Raw genomic sequence first — 20,578 nt, forward strand, 5'->3', positions numbered from 1 at the left:
ATGTCCGCTGTTGCTTGGACGACGGTTTTGACTACACTTTTTTTTTTTTTTATAGGTATTTTATTTTGAAACTTCAGACCGGGGCTTTGGGGTTTTAATCCCGGTAGCTTAATATTGCTGCGAGCGAGCAGGCGGAGAGGAACGGCATCTAAAAACCGACTTGGAAAAACTACTTAGCGGTAAGGGGCGAATTTTACGACTAAATATTCACATACTCTGGGTTGTTTGTCACTATGTCCTAATGCTGTTTTGTATGGTGGTGGCGCATTCGTCTTTTTTCCCGTCTCTCAAAAAGATGAGTCGGCTTCGGTCGAGTGTAAGCGCCCTTATTGCTCGTCAGCCTGCTCTTATTGCTCAAGCCGTGACGTTTAGTAACTTGACTCGGACACAGGCGATTTTACCATGTGTTCACCGGGTCCCACACGGTCGTTATACATTACCGACTGCATGTTTATTTATTAGACAGCATTTTCATTGTTTTCTCAGTCGGTATTTGCCATGTTCTCCTCAGAGTGAAAGTTAGACCGTAGGCGCTGTAGTGTCTCTCTCTCTCTCTCTCTCTCTCTCTCTCTCTCTGCAACGCCGCTGCGTTAATGGCCCATCTCTGTCTCTGAATGCTGCTGATAGTCCGCACAAGCAGTGCAACCATGAGCTACTTTCACTTCACGGTTTGTGTGGAAATTTCCAGAAAAATGTGCCCTTGACCAACTCCCTATATTTCTAAAGTCACAGTCTTTTCTTACATAATGAAGGTTGCACGACCTCAGCCCAATTGTGTTTCGGAGTCGCTTTCTCACCAAACAGCTGAACAAACTCACTGGTTAAAATCTATTCGCTTATTTTCTTCTTTTGCTATGAAGCCTCTGACGTTTGTGATGTTGTTGTCATATTCCACGTTGGTTTATTGAAGCCTATTTTTCTCTGGCTCTTAACTTCCTATTGTGCAACTCGGGTGATCCACTGGCAGCTCTGCTCCGGCTGACGTGCCGCTATGTGATCTCTACGAGCAGCGTTAATGATGCTGCCCTGTCATATGCCTGCTGTGTGGGCTGCAAATGTGGATATATTTGTTTTCATTTTCTACATCTGTGACTGGAGTTATTAGCAGGTCAGCTGGCCACCAAGATGTCCGATTGATAGAGCTCATGGACCCACTAAGCTGGCCAACTCATAGCTGCATGGTCTTAAACATGATGAGCATAACTCCAACAGAATAAAAAAAAGTTATTTAAGACACCTTGGCAAAATAAAAGTTGAGGCTATGTCATTAAAAAATAAGATGTGAATATGTAAGGGCTGCACAGTCATAACTACTGTAACAGACTTTTCAGTGGGAAGTGCCAGCAGATAGCTTGATAGCATGGTGTGTAAACCTGTCTCCTCTTCACTTCAAGCCTTTTAAGGGCTGCTTTCAACTTAAGTCCCTTCAAAAATATGTTTTTTTTTTCTTTAGTGCTTTGGACCCATCAGCTAGAGATGGTGTTGGTGTCTTTTGTGCAAAGCCTTAGGCGCCAGTGAAAGAGATTTATGTTTCAAAATAAAGACATTTGTGGTGCTTACAGTGCTGACAAATGACATTGGAAATGTTTAACAGCAGCATTTGTTTTCTACAACTGATATCTATGTCAAACAGCATATTGCACACACTTTACTTTCAGCAGTTTTTATTGAAAATACTTCCTTCCGAAGCAAAAGCTGTTTTGATAACGTTTGAAGCGAGAACAGCTGATTGTTTACAGTTTGGTGAATCACATTGCTGAAGAGATGTTTCTATTGCAATTTTTGACAAATGAAATTCTAAAAGCTCCTTTTGTATTTGGCTGAAGGCAATACATTTCAGAGACTTTTATGTCAATACCTGGTACTGTGAAACAAAAAACTAATAGCATGGCTCAATGGCACAATAAGGACATGAGACGTTAAAGGGTTTGGTTAGAATTAAACTTAAAGGCATAAAGATAATCAAATGACACCGAACCCAAACAATGTTAAGAAAAGTAAATCCTTGCGCTTTAAAGTTTGGTTTTGTTAATGTTGAACGATGGACATAAACCAGAGAACTGGGTGACTTTCCACTTTTCTGGGATGTGATGAGTAGATGATGCCATCAAAATATTGATTAGGGAATTATAAAGCAACAATTTCCATTTACTGAAAGTTGACTTTGATTTATTTCATTTTGCAGCTGAATATGTACGTGTGTTCTTACAGATTGCAGTGACCTTCTCTTGTTGAGAAAGATCTTCTTCCAAGTGCTGATGAGAATATGATTCAGTTACTGCTTGTAAAGAGGATGTATATGGATCTCAGTTTTGTGCAATTGGGTATTTGTGTTTGTTTATGTGGGGGTGTTCACAGTCCTTTCTCTTTCAGGTTCAGTCAGTAGCGCATGGTGCAGAAAGATTCAGTCAGACTGCTGCTAGCTGTGGCCCATACAGACCAATTACTGTGAAACAGGGGAAGTTTCAGTTTCTTCCTGTCTGCTCAAACAAACCAAGGCCGTGCGGTTCCTGGTTCCTCACATTGCTGCAGAAAGCCTGAGCGGAGGCAGAAAAAATAAGAAGGCTATTCAAATGTGTCTTTAGCCATTTGTAATGATACTTCTCAGGAGTGTTGTATGTGGGTTTTTATGATGACTGAATTCGTTTTAGCTTTTTTTTTTTTAAATTGCATCAAACATATTAACAAACATTGACACTTGGTTTTTGGGAAGGTATTTTTCAGTAGTCCAAAAAAAATCAACCAAAATCTAACAATGAATTTAACTGAATACACTCAGCATCAGGTGTTTAAATATGGCCTCTAAACTTAAGGTCTGTTTTGCTCGTCCCGTCTCCACTGCTCTTTTTTTTATTTTTTTTTTATCCGCTCTTAAGTCAGGAGTTTGACCCTCGAGGACAATACGGCCCTCTGGTGTGTGTTTTTCCAGGGAGGGGGAGAAAGACAGCAGCAGTCTGGGGCAGGGTCGTGGGTGAAAGGTGGCGCTGATCCCCGAGGAGCACGGGGGGTGGGGGGTTGTGGTGGTAGTTTGGTTGTTTCGGGTGGTGGCCCCGGTTTTAATAGAGATGTCAGACGTGACAAAGACAAGCCTGACAGGCCGGCTGAATGGAGCTCATGTGACGGAGCAGCTCTCCTCAGCATCCCATACACCGCCCTCTCCACCGTCGTCACGCCCTGCGCTCCCTTCTTTACCATTCATGCCATCTCTCTTGTTGTACGAACTTTCATTTCATCTGCTTTTGCACAATGCTGCAGGTCAGTTTGATGTGTCAAAGTTTGATGTGTGTCCAAATACATGTCAAGGCTCTGTTTGAAACCTGCACCACCGAGGAGGAAAATCTGAACGATCACATGAGTTTTCGAGGGAGAGCCGATTGAGTTTGATTTGACGTGCTTCTCTCTCCGATCTCGGACCATCTGGTCTGTTATTTATGATGAAAATGGCAAACGTGTAGCATTTTCATTTTTGGATTTTTCTCTTCACTTTTTTGTGTTGCCTGAGTCGTGCACCAGTTCAAAGCCCCTGAATTTTGACAGAGTAGGAACAAGAACTCTGTGTCTGAAAAAATCTATTCAAGAGCTTGAGGAGTCCTTGACATTAGAGCAGCTGAAAGAATCCACACAAATAAACACTGATTTGATTTAGCTCTTAATGCAGGGTTTGTAGGCTTTTAAATGTTTGTCTTTATGAGTCTGCTTCTTTGTTGCTGTGATATTCACATGCCTTAAGCTGACTGATAATACTTGTATTATCTTCAGCCGTTAGCTGACACATTGTTCACTGATAAAGGCCATGTGTCATGGTGCTGCATTGTACTAAAAGTAGCCAGATAGAGTTAGTCTTGAATGCAGTTTCCAGCTCTTTGGGTTACTTTTGCTGATACAGTTGGGCTTGTGAACTGCTGAGTGGGCGGTTACAAACCAGCCGTATCACCTGTCTCATTAATCTTACAGTTGCTTCAAACAGGAGTGAGCGCAGAGATCATTGAGATCCAGAGATAGAGATTTGATGAAGCTTAGCATGGTTTATCGAGGTTTTCTTCCCTCTGTCGTTACAGTACTGGACCAGAGCTTATTCATTTTCTCTTGTGGATAATAATCTTCCTCCTCTGTTCCTCCTCAGTGCTCCTGTCTTGGCCTTGAGGAGGCACCAGCATGAGTCAGGAGTTACCGGAGTCTGGTAAGAACTACTTTCTGAACAGCTGCGTGAAATAAGTGGGGTTATATGTTGGAAAGCTGCTTAGAATAAAAATGTGTTGTGTGCCTTCCCAGACAGAGACTCTGCGCAGGATGTCTCCGACTTCAACTGGGATGACTACCTGGAGGAGACGGGATCCGTTTCTGTGCCCCATCACGCTTTCAAACATGTGGGTGTTGACAGCCTGCACAGCTAACACACAGCCCTGGATGAGTTTGTGACAGAAGCTATTTACAATCATGGATGTAGATTTCCTACTGTTAGTCAGTTCTAGCAGTATTTAGATAGAAATGATGGCTCAAAGTTGTGGAATTTGTCAAATATTTGAGCCCAGAGTCATGTGTAAATTGGGTCCTAAGAAAAGCTATGAAGGCATCCATTCATAAAGTAATCAGTAGAATAAACACAGAAGTCTCTGTACCAGTTGTAACAAAGCTTCTATAGTCTACAGTTAAAACACACAATGCTTACTTATTTACTTTGATTAGAATAAAGAAAACACCAGCATGGGAACAATCTTTTCTTTCATCAAGTTTTTTAATTTCTAAATGTTTTTTTATTCTGTATAGCAAGCTTCAAATTACAAATTAAACTATGAACTATTTAACTATGAATGTTCCTCTAAAGTTCATTTATTCAGTATTCATTACTTGTTCTTTTGTCCTTGTCTCAGGTGGACCAGGGCCTGCAGACTGGACTGACTCCAGGCATGAAGCTGGAGGTGTGTGTGCGCTCAGAAGCCGACAGTCCTTACTGGGTGGCCAGCATCATCACCACATGTGGCCAGCTGCTGCTCCTGCGCTACGAGGGTTACCAGGATGACAGGCGTGCAGACTTCTGGTGTGACATCATGGCCGCAGACCTCCACCCACTGGGCTGGAGCCGCCAGCATGGGAAGACCATGAGGGCCCCTGAAGGTGAGGCATCGCTGGTGCAAATTAAATTTAGCTTCAAAAATGTTCAATAAAGCTGTTACCAACATCTGAATATTCATAAATAATAATAGGTGTCTATCTTTCTCGTTGAACTGGGTAGTTTTTCAAATGAGGGCCTCTCAGAATTTCATTTTGTAGATGAAAGTCTCTCCCAGTTTTCATGGTAATTTGCAGATCATTAAGTCTTTTGTTTACCTTCAGACAAATGAATACTTCTACCGTAAGACTGGTTTACGCTGTACAACTGTAGAAAAGTTGTGTAGGAATGTCGGCTCACACTGTACGACTCAATCGTTTTGTGACGCACGACTAAAGCTCAAGATTTATGTGCTCACACTGTAAAACCTGATTGTAGGGCACGACCTGCAAACTCACGCTGTACCAGTTAAATCGGGGGTGAGCATTCACAATTGAAAACACTCACAGGCCGAGATTGAAGCCAGATCAAAGTGTTTTTCAGTTGTCTCATGCACGGCTAGAATACACACACCAGCAAAAGCACTCTCATACTCTCTCTCTCTCTCACACACACACAACCACAACCACACACACACACACACACGATCTGCATTATCAATAAACGCAAGAAAATACATTTCCTGCCCACGTTTCTTTCATGATAGGAGGAAGGGACAGATTAAAGAGACATGCTAGCTGTTGCCATAGGGATTCCTGACGCCATCTATAAGTTTGTGCAGGCACAATCAGTGTACATTGTAGAGGTGGGGGAAAATATCAATACAGCACAGTATCATGATATTTTGTGTGGCAATATTAAACCGTGTCATGGCGGCCAAGTTTGAATATTTTTACGATGATATTTTAGATATGCTTTTTTATTTTTTAAATGCTAAAGGGGTTGCACAATTCACTAGTTGCATTGTTAAGAATTCATGTTAAAGTTAGACTGAAACACCAACAGTTCAGGTTGTTAGAAACATGAAGCCTTTTACAGGGTTTGACTTTGATCACAGTGTTCAGTCTGTGGGCTCGACTCCCATTGAGTAGAAATAAAAAGGCTGAAGTGAGATGAACAGATTGAGATTTTGTTCTTATTTGACAAAACAGTTCTTGATTTAGTTTAGTGTAGTAGACATAATATGCAGTTAAAAAGCTTAATCGCAATATATTGTATCGCAATTCTCAGCATATCGCAAAATGTTTAAAATCACAATAGAATCATATCGTGTCTCGAGTGTCGTGATCTATGACCTATGATCGTACAGTGTACGCCCGGCTTTAGGTTTGTTTTTTTGTGACATCTGAACTAGCTCTGCAGTAGAAACAGCACCCAGTTCTATGTACAGATCAATCACACAAATGTGTTTGATTTAAAATCAACTCTGATTAATTAACATTTTGTTAAGCAAGGAGTTATGAATGTTTCTGTTCTGCCAAGCTGCTGCTGCCACAAGTGTCTTAGTGAAAAGTCAATAGTTTTGTCTGGAAAAGAGCGTCAGAGTTACAAAGCAACCTCACAGTTCATCTTAGTTTAATTATGGATTGATAAGATATAACTAACACTGCAATCCTGACTATTTGAACTGAGTTGAAACAAGATAAATAACTTTCAGGTAGGATAGATTTTATTGTCATCGTATAAAAGAACACTTTTGTTTGCAGCAATCCCGTAAAGCAGTGCTATAAAATCAGGTCAAATGTAAAAATATATCCATAGCTATGTATATTTAGAAATACCTGTGATACATAGAATGAGAAGAGAAATAGCTTATGGTGAGAAGACAGTGAAAAAGAAACAATTGTTGTGCAGTGAATAGATAAGTAAACGGTTACAGTGCAGTGATTGAAGGAGTGTTGTGTATTTGCTGAATTTATAAATAGTTATTCTACATTGACTTAACAAACAAATCATATAATTATAACAAATATATTGAACCATAGAATTACTTGATTTGCCTGTTTGGACAGAGGAAGGGTTCTCATAATGTGAAAGTCTTTATCAGTGAATATTCTATTCCTACATTCCTTGCTGTCAACACTCAATATGTCTGTGTGATGCACAGCCCGCCTGTTTATTGGTTATTAAACTAATATTGTGTGTGTGTGTGTGTGTGTGTGTGTGTGTGTGTGTGTGTGTGTGTGTGTGTGTGTGTGTGTGTGTGTGTGTGTGTGTGTGTGTGTGTGTGTGTGTGTGTGTGTGTGTGTGTGTGTGTGTGTGTGTGTGTGTGTGTGTGTGTGTGTGTGTGTGTTCCACCTCAGGTGTGCGTGAGAAGTATCAGGACTGGGAGTCTGTTCTGGAGAAGGCCCTGGCTGAGGACTGCAGCGCGCCTGCCAAACTGCTGGAATTGGTAAGGCAGAGGAACAGAGCAGCTGTCCTGTCAAAAAGTATTCACACTCAGGGTGGGGCAAGTCTCTGTCTGTGTCAAGAACAATTTACTTTACAAGAAGTGATTTATTAACACGTCTTAAACACTTAATCTGATTAAGTAAACATTTCAGGTTTAAAGATATTAAGTAGGACTTCTGTCATTGTTGTCAAAGCAAGTTTGAAAGACTCTAAATCAACAATTAATGCCCTCGGGGTGATCAGAAATGTCAACCGTTGGTCTTATTTGGAACTGTCATGTTTAATGTAAGCAAGGGCTAAGCTAGTGCGCTGTGCCCATTTTTAAATGCCAAAAAACAGGATGTAAATATCACACTTAAAATGTCTATTGGAATAAATGTCAAGGGAACCAAACAATATTTAACTTCTATTCTTGTTTGTGCACCAGACGTGAAGTCCCAATTCTACCAAAAACAAGATTCTGACCTTTTGTGAACAGCACAGAGGCTCTGCTGCAAAAAGCAAATTGGCCTGTGAAATTCTTTGGAGTCATTAGTTAGCTCTCTGTGACTGTGCTTCAGTTCTGCCACTTAGTCATGCAGTGCCTTCTCTCCCTCTATAAATTCCTCACCTTGCCTAGGCGTGTGTCCTACTTGTATTTGTTGTAAGTGTGTGTCCTATCAGCTTCTAATTTACCGTCTCTCAAACCCCTCCCGCCCCTTGAAGCCGCAGCGTGGCAGAGACCCGGTGGAGCTCCTGTCTGCAGGCTGCTACGTGGAGCTGCAGGACAATGTGGACCCGGGGCTGGCCTGGGCAGCTGAGGTGGAGGAGAATGTCGGAGGGCGGCTAAAGCTTCGCCTTATAGGCACAGAGGGCCTACCCGACACACCCGCGACCCTCTGGCTTTTTTACCTCCACCCACGCCTCCACCCACCAGGCTGGGCCGTAGAGCATGGCTGCACCCTCAGGCCTCCCTCAGGTCAGTGACACTGACACGGGTCAAATTGTACTTTTTGAAAGAAAGAAAAAAGGTTGATTTCTAGATATGGAGATGAACTCACAGGAGGAGTAATAGCACCAGCTTAAAGGACCCCTGAAGAATTCACAGGTCTAACAGCGACCGGATGTTCATCCATACATGTGATACGTTGTCGAATCACTAACCATCTACTGTTATAAAAAAACAATAACATAAGCTTATGATATGACAAGCCCCATGAGATCTGTTTGGAGTAATGCTAACATGTTTCATGTGTGTGTGCTTGCGTCTGTGGTTGGAGGCTTTAATAAAAGGTTGTGTCATATTACTTGTAAAACACATGTTTTTATATTTATATTTAAAGATCTCAGTGAATTATTCTGCACTTCATCTTTATATGATGGCCCTTTGGAGCCTTTTTGTGCTGTGATATGAGGTTAATGTTTTTCTTTTACTAGAACAAAGACCAAGCTGACACACTGACTGTGTCTTTTTTTTTTTTTTTTTTTTTTTAAGATTAACGAGACATATACTTAAACAAAAGACACCTTGTGAAAAAATCCAGAAACACAAGTTCTATATGAATACTGTGTTGAAAACATTCTCCAGAATAAAAAACAAATCCAGAAGTGCCACCCGGACCCCCTGGTTTCTGTAACGCAGACTTATATTAGAGATGTTGACCTCTGCTGATGCTGTCTCCTCGATGATTAAACCATAACCTTTTCATCAGGCAGTCACCTGTAGCTCTTACACTTCTGATTTCTGTTGATTTGTTGTTGTTGTTTTTTCAGACCTGTTGGCCTTGAGGACAGAGGAAGAGTGGGAGGAGGTGCGACAGAGGATCAGTGACCTGCCACAGGATGAAGCTCTGACTGCAGAGTTCAGTAAGGTACTGCCAACCAGCCATGCTCTTATTTGTCCTCTCCGACTCAGACGTCTCTCCTTGTTCTGCTAGTTTAGCTTTGGTGATTTTTTTCCATTATTGTGTTAAAAAGTGTACGTGTTTGTGTGTGTGTTGACTAAGGATCAGCCTGCCATCGCTGCTCATTGTTTCAAGGAAGGTATGAAACTGGAAGCTGTTGACCCTGCTGCTCCTATTTCCATCAGGCCTGCCACTGTCACCAAGGTAACAGACTTTCATATCAAATCTGTCTCTGCTGTGCTGCAATGTTTTTCACTTGGCGCTCTATATTGGACCTACTTCCTATGCTTTCCATCCTCATTACCACCCTGTCTGCACTTTGTAAATCCTGGCTGAAGCTGTATGCTTTAATGGACTCATTCAGTATTATCACAGTCTAGTTCATGTCCTTTACTTAACACTGTCTTTAAGTGTGGCCAAAACCAGATGGTGAAAGTTTTATAGCTGTCATTTAAGAACATCTGTAAGTGCTGGAAAAAATGAACCTCCTCTCCACTTCAGGTGTTCAATGAGCAGTACTTCCTGGTGACCATGGACGACCTCTGTGGTATTGAGGAGTCTGAAGGTGCTGGAAGGTCTTTTCTGTGCCACAGAGACAGTCCAGGGATCTTCCCTGCCCAGTGGAGCCTCAAAAACGGACTGCCTCTCAGCCCCCCAGCAGGTCTGCTCAGAATACTGTTGTCCCTTTATAAAGACTTATTTGATCAGATATCAGTGATTACAAGCTTTCTTTCCTATCCCTCTTATGGCTTCATTTCTTTCCTTTGTCTTTGCTCGCGTCTCTCTTTCTCTTCATGCTTTCTTTCTGTTTCTTACAGGTTACCAGGGTCCAGACTTTGACTGGGCAGATTACCTGAAACAGTGTGAGGCAGAGGCAGCTCCTCAGCATTGCTTCCCAGCTGTAAGTCAGCCTTCTTTTTAAAAAAAAATTTTTAACCTCTTTTACACACGTTTCACACTCGTCTGGAATCAAATTCGTCTCGTGTCCACTGACTCATTGACCAAAACACACCAAGAACTAAGACAAGCTAATAAATGACCCTTGTTACATTTTATTCTCCATATTGCTGATAAATGTTGAATTTGTTGTAGACTAGAATTTCAAGAGCACTCTCTTCCATTTGAGCTAACAATACAACCTCCTCCCATTGACAGGTTTTGTACAGAAAGATTCCATTTACAGCATTATTATGTCAATATTTCAAATTCCACTTGATTACCAGGTGCCCTCAAAAATCACACAAACATCCTTTGCTGTGAAATGGCTCTTGCATGATTTTCTGTCTGTTTCTCTGCTAGGAGCAGTGTGAGCACTGCTTCAAAGAGGCCATGAAACTGGAGGCTGTCAACCCCCTGTCACCTGAGAACATTCACGTGGCCACTGTCACTCGGGTCAAAGGGCAATATATTTGGCTCAGCCTGGAAGGTAAGCTCAAGCGCTGAAATATTTTTTTTTGTTTTTATGGGTTAGAAGTTAAAAAAAAAAAATGAACGTGGGTAATTTCAATGCAGTCCCACAGCGTATGGTTAAGGAGCATCGACCTGTGAGAGACCCACGTTGTATTATTTTACACCAGTTCAAATGTTAAATTCTGCTTTGATGTCAGTTAGATGCAGAAATACAATGCAAACCTAGTATGTTTCAAGAACTTAAAACGAGCTCCCAGCAAGTTCACAAACGTTAACCCATGAGGTGGTAAGATTGACTCTTTTAAAAACCTGCTTGCATTTAGTTGAAAGTGATGTTTCCTTGGCAATGCTTACAAGTAGATGACAAGGAGGTGTATTATTATTTTTTTGACATCTAATTTAAATATCCATGTCATAAAAGCTCAAGTCTCACAATACTTTTTAAAACAAGAAAGCATCAAAATGGTAGGAATGGTGTTATTAATGTCAGTTCCAGTTGCTTTCATACCTGCCTGAAAAGCTGACCTCCTATTTTTTTCTTATTTCTCATGGCAAAAACTGTTGTTTTCCACAGCACTACAAACTTCTTATGAATAATCCATATACACACATCCATGGGTTCTGTATGTTTATCTGAAAATATTGAAAGATCCCAGATCGTTGTTTATCACAAACAAACGGACAGGATTTTCAAAAGCCCACATGTGGTGTGAAAGTTTGTTGAGGGAAAACTCAGGAAAGTGAAGTCTGTTCGGATTACAAGAGGAGCAATGGTTGTCATTGAATACATGTCAAAGGGACAGAGAGACAAGGCCTTGACTATAAGAACATTTAAAGGTGAGTACAGTTGTGTGAGTTGTTACCCACTTGGAGCTGAGGTGAGGAAGCAAGGTTTGTCTCTCTGATGTACGTCGCTTTGGATAAAAGTGTCTGCTAAGTGAATTGTAACATTGTAACAAGGTGGGATTAGTCGAGTGCCACTTTCAGAGGCTGATTAATTTTTGGAAATACAAGGGGTGTGTGATTTAAGACGACATCATTTTCAAGGAGGTGTGTCTGTCTTTTGAGGGAGGGAGGATTGCCCAATAGGGTCTATCTGGATTATTTTGTTTGTTACAGAGTTAGACCATTCGTTCCCCTAAGGTGTTTTTGTTAAGAATATGTTGCTGCAGTGTGCCGAGGGGACAGAAGATGTGGAAAATGTGGGAAAAACAAATGTTATAATGATTGTAACATAGAGATTGAACAAGCAACGTGTCTACACTGCACCGGAAATCACCATACAGGGTCTGCAAAGTGACTCAAAACGATGAGGGAGGTGAAACTGTAAACTTACTGAAAGTCAGAGCTGAGAAGTGGATGTCATACTCAAAGCTGTCATGAGTATGGAAAAAAACCGAAGAAGTGGATTTGTGAAAAAAAGGGAGAGAAGCAGAGTGAAACTGATAAAGATATCTGTATGGATGAAAAAACATTTTCTTGCTTTTATTTTCATGGTGACTAAATGTGCAGCTGATTTACAGAAAGGGTCAGAAAGAATTGAAATGGGGTTGGAATCTGAATAATGTTTATGTTGTAGTTTGTAGACATAACTGGGAAAGAATTGGACATTACACTTAAGGAAGGGCATTGAGTCTGGGTGATAGCTGGACATAACAGGAAAGTGCTCACTGTGCATGGATGCTGTAAATGTCTGCACTATTGAACTAATACAGTCCAGCAGGTGGCGGTAATGCATAATTACACATGCCAAGCGACATTCAATTCCAAAGAAGAAGAAGCAGAAGATCGGGATTCAATTTATGTTGTTTTATGTCTTAAATCACTCGCTCTCTACCCGCCACCGTGGCCAGTAGATTGAGCAAATTCCCCCGACACTGCACAAAAACACCCACATTTGGTGGGTGCTAATTTCCAACCCTGCATGATACACACATACACAGTCCACTACTACATACAATTTCAAACCCCTCTGTCCCTGTGACCTAGCAACCACAAGAGATTAAACTGACCATTTTCAGTTTATAACTGTGAGTTACTTGGAAAGTGGCCATGCATTCTGCAAAGTGTCCAGTTTATTTTAGTATATGGCATAGGGGCAAAAAAAAGTGACTTGGCATAGCAGTTCCTAATGGCACACCCCATCCCCACCCCCACCCTCCTGTATCTTAAAATCAAAATGTTGGCAGGTCGTGTTGCTTTAGCTCAATTGAAAACGTTATTCTGGGTTTTTGCCCTCACCAGTGCAAGAATGTAGACTCTGATATCTTTAATAACCTCTGCTCACTGTTTATCATGACCGTTTTTAAAAGCCTTGTCTGTCAATGTTTAAACAGGACTCAAACAGCCAATGCCAGAGCTGATAGTTCATATGGACTCACTGGACATCTTCCCGATCAGCTGGTGTGAGACAAATGGCTATCCGCTCATCCACCCCATCAAACCCACAGGTACTCAACATGACTCGTCATAATGGTCTCAGGTGGTCTTTTCACATCTGCCTGAATGAGATTGTCACTGATGCTGTTTCATAATAGGTGAAGGTCATTGCTCTGACCTTCAAAGTAGTTTACTATATAAAAATTGGCTCACATTGGTCAATTAACGAGGGCTCATTGAAGTCTTTCTTGTTTTCCAGTGGAAAAAGAGAAGAAGATCGCCGTGGTGCAGCCTGAAAAACAGTGAGTATAAAAGCATACAAACAAAATCAAGGGTGTTGGTATGTTCACTGGTTTATTGGTTTTAATTAGGCCTGTCAGCATTAACTAGTTAATCATATTTAATTAAGGTCTGAAATTAAAACGTTAATTATATTAATAGCGATAAATCGCATGCATCTTTGAATGTCTCATTTCACATTAAAAAACTTGAAGACCGCTCAGTTGACGGGTCAAAATTAATATCCATCTATGACATCAAACATTTCACTATTTTACCGTTCTTTTGGGCTGTTTTCATTCAGTCTTTGATCCGTAATAAGTTTATTTTCCGTGGTTAAGTTAATGTCGTTACCTTCGATCTACCAGAAGGTCCTTACCTTATTTCAAAATAAAAGCAGGGTAGAATTCAAACAGCAAGAAACAGCTTCAGACAGCACAGACATTCAAAATAAAAGCCTAACAATTTTTATTTATTATTATTATACAATTTTTTTGAATGGAAAATAACGGAATTACAAACATGCGATTTAAACTGTGTTGAATCATGACTAAATATTAAAATGTTGCAATTAATCACTGTTAAAACATTTAATTGTTTGACAGCCCTAGAATAAATGGATCAATATTTGATTTTAAATATCTGATTCATTTTTTATCACGTTACAGCCGAACTTCACCCAAGTCCTCATCACCTGATGCTGTCCGACAGCAGATGGGCTTCCAGTCAGAGACAGGTGAGTGGTCATGTCTAAACGAAGGAGTCCATTGTGTGCTATGTCTAAGTACCTGTGAATTGTGAGGTCCACTCATCATGTGTTTCTCATTTTGTGTCTATGTGCAGGACAGGGTAATGGAAAATACTCCTCTCCCAAGATCTACTTCAACCACCGCTGCTTCTCTGGACCTTACCTTAACAAGGGCCGCATTGCAGAGCTGCCTCAGTTCATCGGCCCAGGGAACTGTGCCCTGGTTCTCAAAGAGGTGAGAGTGGCAAGCTCAATGTTTATAGTATTACACCAGATAACAGGTGACATCACTTAATCCTTCAACACAAAAATGAATGTCGATGGTGAAGTGTTTAGCATTTTTGCTTAGCAATTATGGTTTTGTGACTCTTTGTAGGACAATGTTTGTTTGAAAATATTGGATGGATAGTCATGAAATTTGGTACCTAGTGCCAGAGTTCCTAGAGAATGGACTGCAAACTTTTTAAGAATCATTAGCCTACTGTATAGCGTCATGTCAAATTTTGATTATGCAGTTCTTTGATTCTATTCTATAGATAGATAGAATCTTTATTATCATTGTATACAAGGACATAACAAAACTTTGTTAGTAGCAATCCTAAACAGCAGAGTTTACAAAAACAACAAAAAATAAATATATATATATATATATATATATCTCTATCTGTGGTGATATGAAAGAGAAATATGCAAAAAGTGGCCAGGAAAATTGCTGTTCAAATAAATAAATAGACAGTTGTGGTGACTGAAATAATATATACAGTTATTGTTTTGCAGTGACTGATTAGGTAAAAAAAATATATATAGAGAGATATAATGCAAATAAGTTAAGTTATAGTGCAGTGAAAGAGTATATACAGTTATTATTGTGCAGGGACTGGATGAGTAAATAAACAGTTTGAGTGCAATGAATGAATAAATAAATAAATATATAGACAGTTAAAGTTAAAGTGCAGTAAATAAATAGACAATTATAAAGCAGTGAATTACAAAGTTATTGCACACAGCTCTGGGATAGAAGCTGTTTTTTAGTCTGTTTGTTCGTGTGTGAATGGTCCTGAGTCTGTCTGAGGGAAGGGTGGTGAACATACAGTATCCGGGGTGAGATGTGTCGTTCCGGATGTTTGAGGCTCGCTTGTGGAGACGGCGCGAGTGGGTCAACAATCCACTGAGCTGGTTTTGACGATCCGCTGAAGATTCTTCTTTTCTGCTGCAGTGCAGCTTGAGTACCAGACAGTACAGCCGTACGTCAGGATGCTCTCGATTATGCGGCAGTAAAAGTTCTTCAGCAGATCGCGAGGAAGTTTGTTGCGCCTCAGGGTCCTCAGGAAAAAGAGGCGCTGCTTCATGACCAAATGCCCACAATACTAATGGAATCCCATTAGCCTCAGCTGCATTTTAATTCAGGGTTATTTATTCAATATTTGCATTCCTGGTTAAATGAGATGGTGACCGTGTTATTATATTATACCTGCTAAAACATCATAAACATAGGTTAGGAAGTAACTTTTGTCAGAGAGAGTGTGTTAGCATGCTAAAGTTAGCCTTTAGTTTAAAGCACTGATATGTATAAGAGTCAGAGCTGCTGGCAGGCTGTATTACTATTTGTCAACTATAACTGGTATTTTTTAAGACAGTGTTATCTTCTGTCTTATATCATGAAGTTAAGAGCAGTCTTTTTTTGCTCTACAGTGTCCTTTCTACCATGAAACAATGGCTCCAGTTAATGACCCATGGCACACAATGCAGAGGTCATTAGATGCTGCTGATTTACTGCTATCAGCAGACACACTGATTTTGATTGGTTTACTTACTTCATACTTATAACCTTAAAAATGTTTAAATGACGTGACTGTATTTTACAATGAAATACATCACCCTCAAACCTTGGTTAACCTGCATGTGTTGCAATTCTCTCCTTATCTTTTCTCCAGGTACTGACCCTGTTGATAAACTCAGCATACAAACCCAGTCGTGTGCTGAGGGAGTTGCAGCTGGACCAGGAGAGCCGCTGGCAAGGCCATGGAGAGACACTCAAAGCCAAGTGAGGGGAAACGCTATTAAATCCCTAGCACAAAATTCTCTGCTCTATAGAAAGCCTACAGGAATGGGAGAGTTATCAGATGGCCTATTGTGGTACAAATGCTGGAATTAACAAGTACTTGAAAGCACGAATGGATTTAAATATCACTAAGCATAACCAAAAACTCCCAAAGTAGGCTAATTAGTCAGGGCAGTTGGATATGATTTTCCTCTTTTTATGAAAATCTGCCTGGAACTTTTTTAAACGTAATATTGTGTAGAAATATAGACATTATACTATTTATTTACCCTTTAATCGTCTTTGTCAGGTACAAGGGAAAGAGTTACCGGGCCACGGTGGAAATAGTTCGCACTGCAGACCGCGTAGCAGACTTCTGCAGGAAAACTTGCATCAAATTGGAGTGCTGTCCCAACCTGTTTGGACCTCGTATGGTTCTAGACCACTGCTCAGAGAACTGCTCTGTCCTCACCAAGACCAAATACAGTAAGTCCTTTACAGAACTGGTGAACACTGATTGATGAGGCTTCAGAAAATGCATTCAAAGCTCTGAGGAGGATGCTTTGTTATCGAGAGGCAGTGAACACAACCTCTGTGCCATGATTCATCTTGTAATAACCTAGAAATGTACACTTGATGTCAGAAGGCATCTTAAATCTAAGCACTATTCAATCTATTTTTATTTGTATAGTGCCAATTTACAAAAAAATGTTATCCCAATACACTTTTAAAAAGGGCAGACCTAGACCTAACTGTTTATCATACAGTATTATTTACAGAGACATTAATTCACAATGAGCAAAGCACTTAGCAACATTTAGCAAAGTAACAGGCGAGGAGATAACTGCCGTCCGCCTCAAACTTGCTGTCGTTGAACATGTGGCTTGTCCATTCTACTTTTTCAGCAACTCAGCAACGTGAATAGAAAAGATCAATGAGTACACAATTGTTCCCCTAATGAATACAGAATTTCTGTGAAGCAGAGGGATAGACTTTGATAGAGCTTTTGCTGGAATCGAACAAGCTGAACTATTTCCACAGCAGAAAGTCACAGATTAGCTTCTGCACTACAGTTTTAAGTTTCAGAAAGTGATGCAATTTGATAGCAACAGTTGACTGTTTACACTTTCTCTTTCATCTGTTTCATGTTCCAATCACCCTAGACAACACATATCCTCCTTGTTGTTCCAGCCTATTTGTCAACACTGTGACTTTTTAGAAAATTATAAAAATCCATCAGATTTGTTCAATTCAATTTTTAGATCAGTATGTCTCTCTGATATACGATGTTTTTTCATACCTGTCAAATGAAACATTCCACAATTGGCCTGCATTTTCCCCAGCATATTACTATGGAAAGAAGAAGAGTAAACGTGTGGGCCGTCCACCAGGTGGCCACTCCAACCTCGAGGGCGGAGTGAAAAGAAGAGGCAGGAGGAGGAAGAGGAGGAAGCAGCTCTTTGTGCATAAGAAGAGGCGATCCTCGGCGTCAGTAGACAACACCCCCGCGGGATCTCCTCAGGTAACACACTTGCTCTTTTCATCAATGATTCTATCGTTCTTTGCACGAAATGTTGCTGATAAGCGGTTGTCATCCTGGCACACAGGGCAGTGGAGAGGAAGAAGATCTGGATGAAGACGACTCGCTGAGTGAAGACTCTGGCTCAGAGCTGCAGGACGATCTTCAAGATGATTCTGAACAATCGTTTGGGAAGTCTCAGCCCACCACTCCGTCCCCTTCTCCTCCAGCAACACCCAGGCCCAGCCGCCGGCGTCGGAAACCCCGCTCACCCTCATTCTCTGATGATGAGAACAGACCTCCTTCACCAAAGGTAAGGAGTGTCATTTTATAGATACAGAATGTGTACATCAATTAAATAATCTATTGTTTATTATTAGGAAATGTGTTCATAATCCCAGCCTATTGGCCCTACCTTAAACCAAAAACAACTTCCTCTCTGTGCCTAATCCATTTCAGTAAGATTTTGAATCATAGTTGTACTCTGCCCTGAACTTCCTTTAAGCAGTTTGAGGGAATAAACCAGAATTAAATGATCACTGTTCCTTTTGTGAAATGTCCTACTCAGCATAAATTCTGCAGCTTTGAATGAGGTATGAGCTTTTCCCACTCAGTTCTGAGGTCTCACATAGTCTCCGTCTGACCCGCTCTGTCTGTGTGTTTATAGACCTCAAAGACTGAGCCCCCTCAGAAATTGTGTTTGGACACAAGCCCCCTGGAGTGGAGCGTTACTGATGTGGTTCGCTTCATCAGGACCACCGACTGTGCACCTCTTGCACGGATTTTCTTGGATCAAGTAAGAAATGCTCACATGCTTGATAACCATTTAGGATGAGAGCTCGCATTAATGTAACAAGGGCAACATATTCTTGTATTGTATCCATGGTCACAGATTTAAAAAAAAGAGCATTTCATATACAATGAAAGAAACGCTTGACTTACTGTATGTTTTGTTTTTATAGGAGATTGACGGGCAGGCGCTGCTGCTGCTGAACCTCCCAACAGTGCAGGAGTGTATGGACCTGAAGCTGGGACCAGCAATCAAGCTGTGCCACCACATTGAAAGAGTCAAGCTGGCATTTTATCAACAGTTCGCCACGTAGCTGACGGGGAAGGAACAGGGACTTGATCACATCCTGACCTGTTTAATAATCCTGTGACATAACACTGTATTTTCATCAATCTGGCTTTTATAACATTGGACCTCCTTAACGATCCTCACACCACGTCACGTCCGAGAAGACAAGTTTCTGTCACTTGGAAAATTAACAAAGAAAACAGAGGACCTTCATAGGATCAAAAAAAGTTCAGGTGCTCTTCAGCAAAGGCACAAGGGGGGGACTGGAAAAACAAAAGAATTCAAGAAAATGTTATGCCATAAAGTGTAATGCATTGATTAAATCCATTCAATAGCAATGCAAAAACAAAGCCCTTATAAAGGCCTTGCATTCACACACATGAAACACTTTTGTTTCCAGCTTGGTTTTAAAAAAAAAGGTGTTTTAAATTATGTGACTGCTGAGATAATTCTCGTGTTTTTAATACGATAATTCCCTTCCTGTTTCTTTAGGGGGAATAGTGACTAAGCACCCGTTCTAAAACTACATCCTAATGCTCTGTGTTTTTATGATGTTCAGTCTGCACTTCTGTCTGTCAAAGCTAATACCTCTACATACTAAGATCTATCATATTTGTGTCTTGTCAACATTTGCCATTATCTTCCGCTGTCAAAATTGAAGTAATCTTGCTCAAATCTGGTGAAGTATAGTTTTGCTTTAAAAAATGGGCAATGTTAGTGGTGCAGGAACACAGTGTATATCAACTTACCTACACTGAAGAACTTCATCACATTGTTTTCACAATATTCCTGTGTAGGAACAACAGATTTGGAGCCATTGTCTTATAGGTTTCTTGGTTTAAGACAGTCAATCATTTCTCAAACAGCACCCAAAGATGAAGCAAAGACTGAAGTAGTTGAAACACAAAAGAAAATGTTTAATTAATGCATTTTGCCTATTTCTGAAAGCCTGAGGTAGTATTCAACTATATATACTACTAATATATTCCAACAAACAGTCATAGTGAATTGTTGCATGAAAGCAGTCTGAGTTTAGTTTGAACATTAAATATTTAAACTGCACTCATCACACCATTTGCACACATCGTGCTGTAGTAAGATATAATTTCCTTTACAGTTGCAAAGAGGTCCATTTTCTAAAGCAATCAAATAGCGTTCTTGTTCAAGCTTCTACAATGTGTAAGAGCTGTTACAGTTTACATTGATTCTGTATGAAAGCACAAGAAAACCATGTACTGTATGGTTTTATGCAAATAACTGCATGTTTGTATATAGTGTATATAATCGAATGTCTTCTAGTGCAACAGGGTGATCAGAAAGAAAAAAAAATATTGAGCAAATAACTTTCAGCATAAGCAATGTGTAAATCTTAAACATACAGTATATTTGCACACAATAGACTTAAACTTTCTCATATGGAGATATAGTTTGAACAAATTCAGCTACAGTGGATTTCTTGAGCCGTTTCATATCATTGAATTGTCATTATTTTAACAGTAACCTTAAATTAAAGTTTAAAGCTAGAGGATATTCTTAAATTGACTTTTTGTAAAGCAATTTTTGTTCCATTTGTTCTCCAGGTCCCGTAATAAGTGTGGTTTTCTGTCATGTGCATCATTTTGTGCGAGTAAAACCTCTGTAGGCTGTTTGTCAGCTCATTAGCTTGTGGTTCCCGCTGTACTCAAAGCAATGAGACACTTTTTTTATTTCCTGTTGAATTATTATAAGAGCTATCGAAACAAAGATGTCGAATAAAAAAAAAAAATCTGAACAATTACTTGTATGCGCTTGTGATTGCAA

At 40.3% G+C, this 20,578-nt stretch overlaps 1 protein-coding gene across 2 annotated transcripts; it reads left to right on the forward strand.

The window, feature by feature from the left end:
- The first annotated feature begins 52 nt into the window (after positions 1 to 52).
- Positions 53 to 20,552, forward strand: sfmbt1 (Scm like with four mbt domains 1). 2 transcript variants are annotated; one of them, XM_020633085.3, is made up of 21 exons: positions 53 to 179; positions 4,124 to 4,180; positions 4,273 to 4,367; positions 4,872 to 5,115; positions 7,354 to 7,442; positions 8,147 to 8,399; positions 9,194 to 9,291; positions 9,427 to 9,528; positions 9,826 to 9,985; positions 10,143 to 10,225; positions 10,624 to 10,750; positions 13,071 to 13,184; positions 13,373 to 13,415; positions 14,061 to 14,128; positions 14,236 to 14,375; positions 16,075 to 16,184; positions 16,492 to 16,667; positions 17,573 to 17,703; positions 17,789 to 18,013; positions 18,368 to 18,496; positions 18,663 to 20,552. In XM_020633085.3, exons 2-21 carry the CDS (start codon positions 4,156 to 4,158, stop codon positions 18,801 to 18,803), a joined length of 2,553 nt encoding a protein of 850 aa, XP_020488741.2. In that variant the 5' UTR covers positions 53 to 179; positions 4,124 to 4,155; the 3' UTR covers positions 18,804 to 20,552. The 2 variants fall into 2 exon arrangements, with proteins under 2 accessions (XP_020488741.2, XP_020488740.2); XM_020633084.3 differs by having other exon boundaries at positions 54 to 179; positions 17,525 to 17,703.
- Positions 20,553 to 20,578: the final 26 nt, after the last annotated feature.

This window comes from Labrus bergylta, chromosome 5, assembly GCF_963930695.1.
Source record: "Labrus bergylta chromosome 5, fLabBer1.1, whole genome shotgun sequence".
In the NCBI taxonomy this organism is placed as follows: domain Eukaryota; kingdom Metazoa; phylum Chordata; class Actinopteri; order Labriformes; family Labridae; genus Labrus; species Labrus bergylta.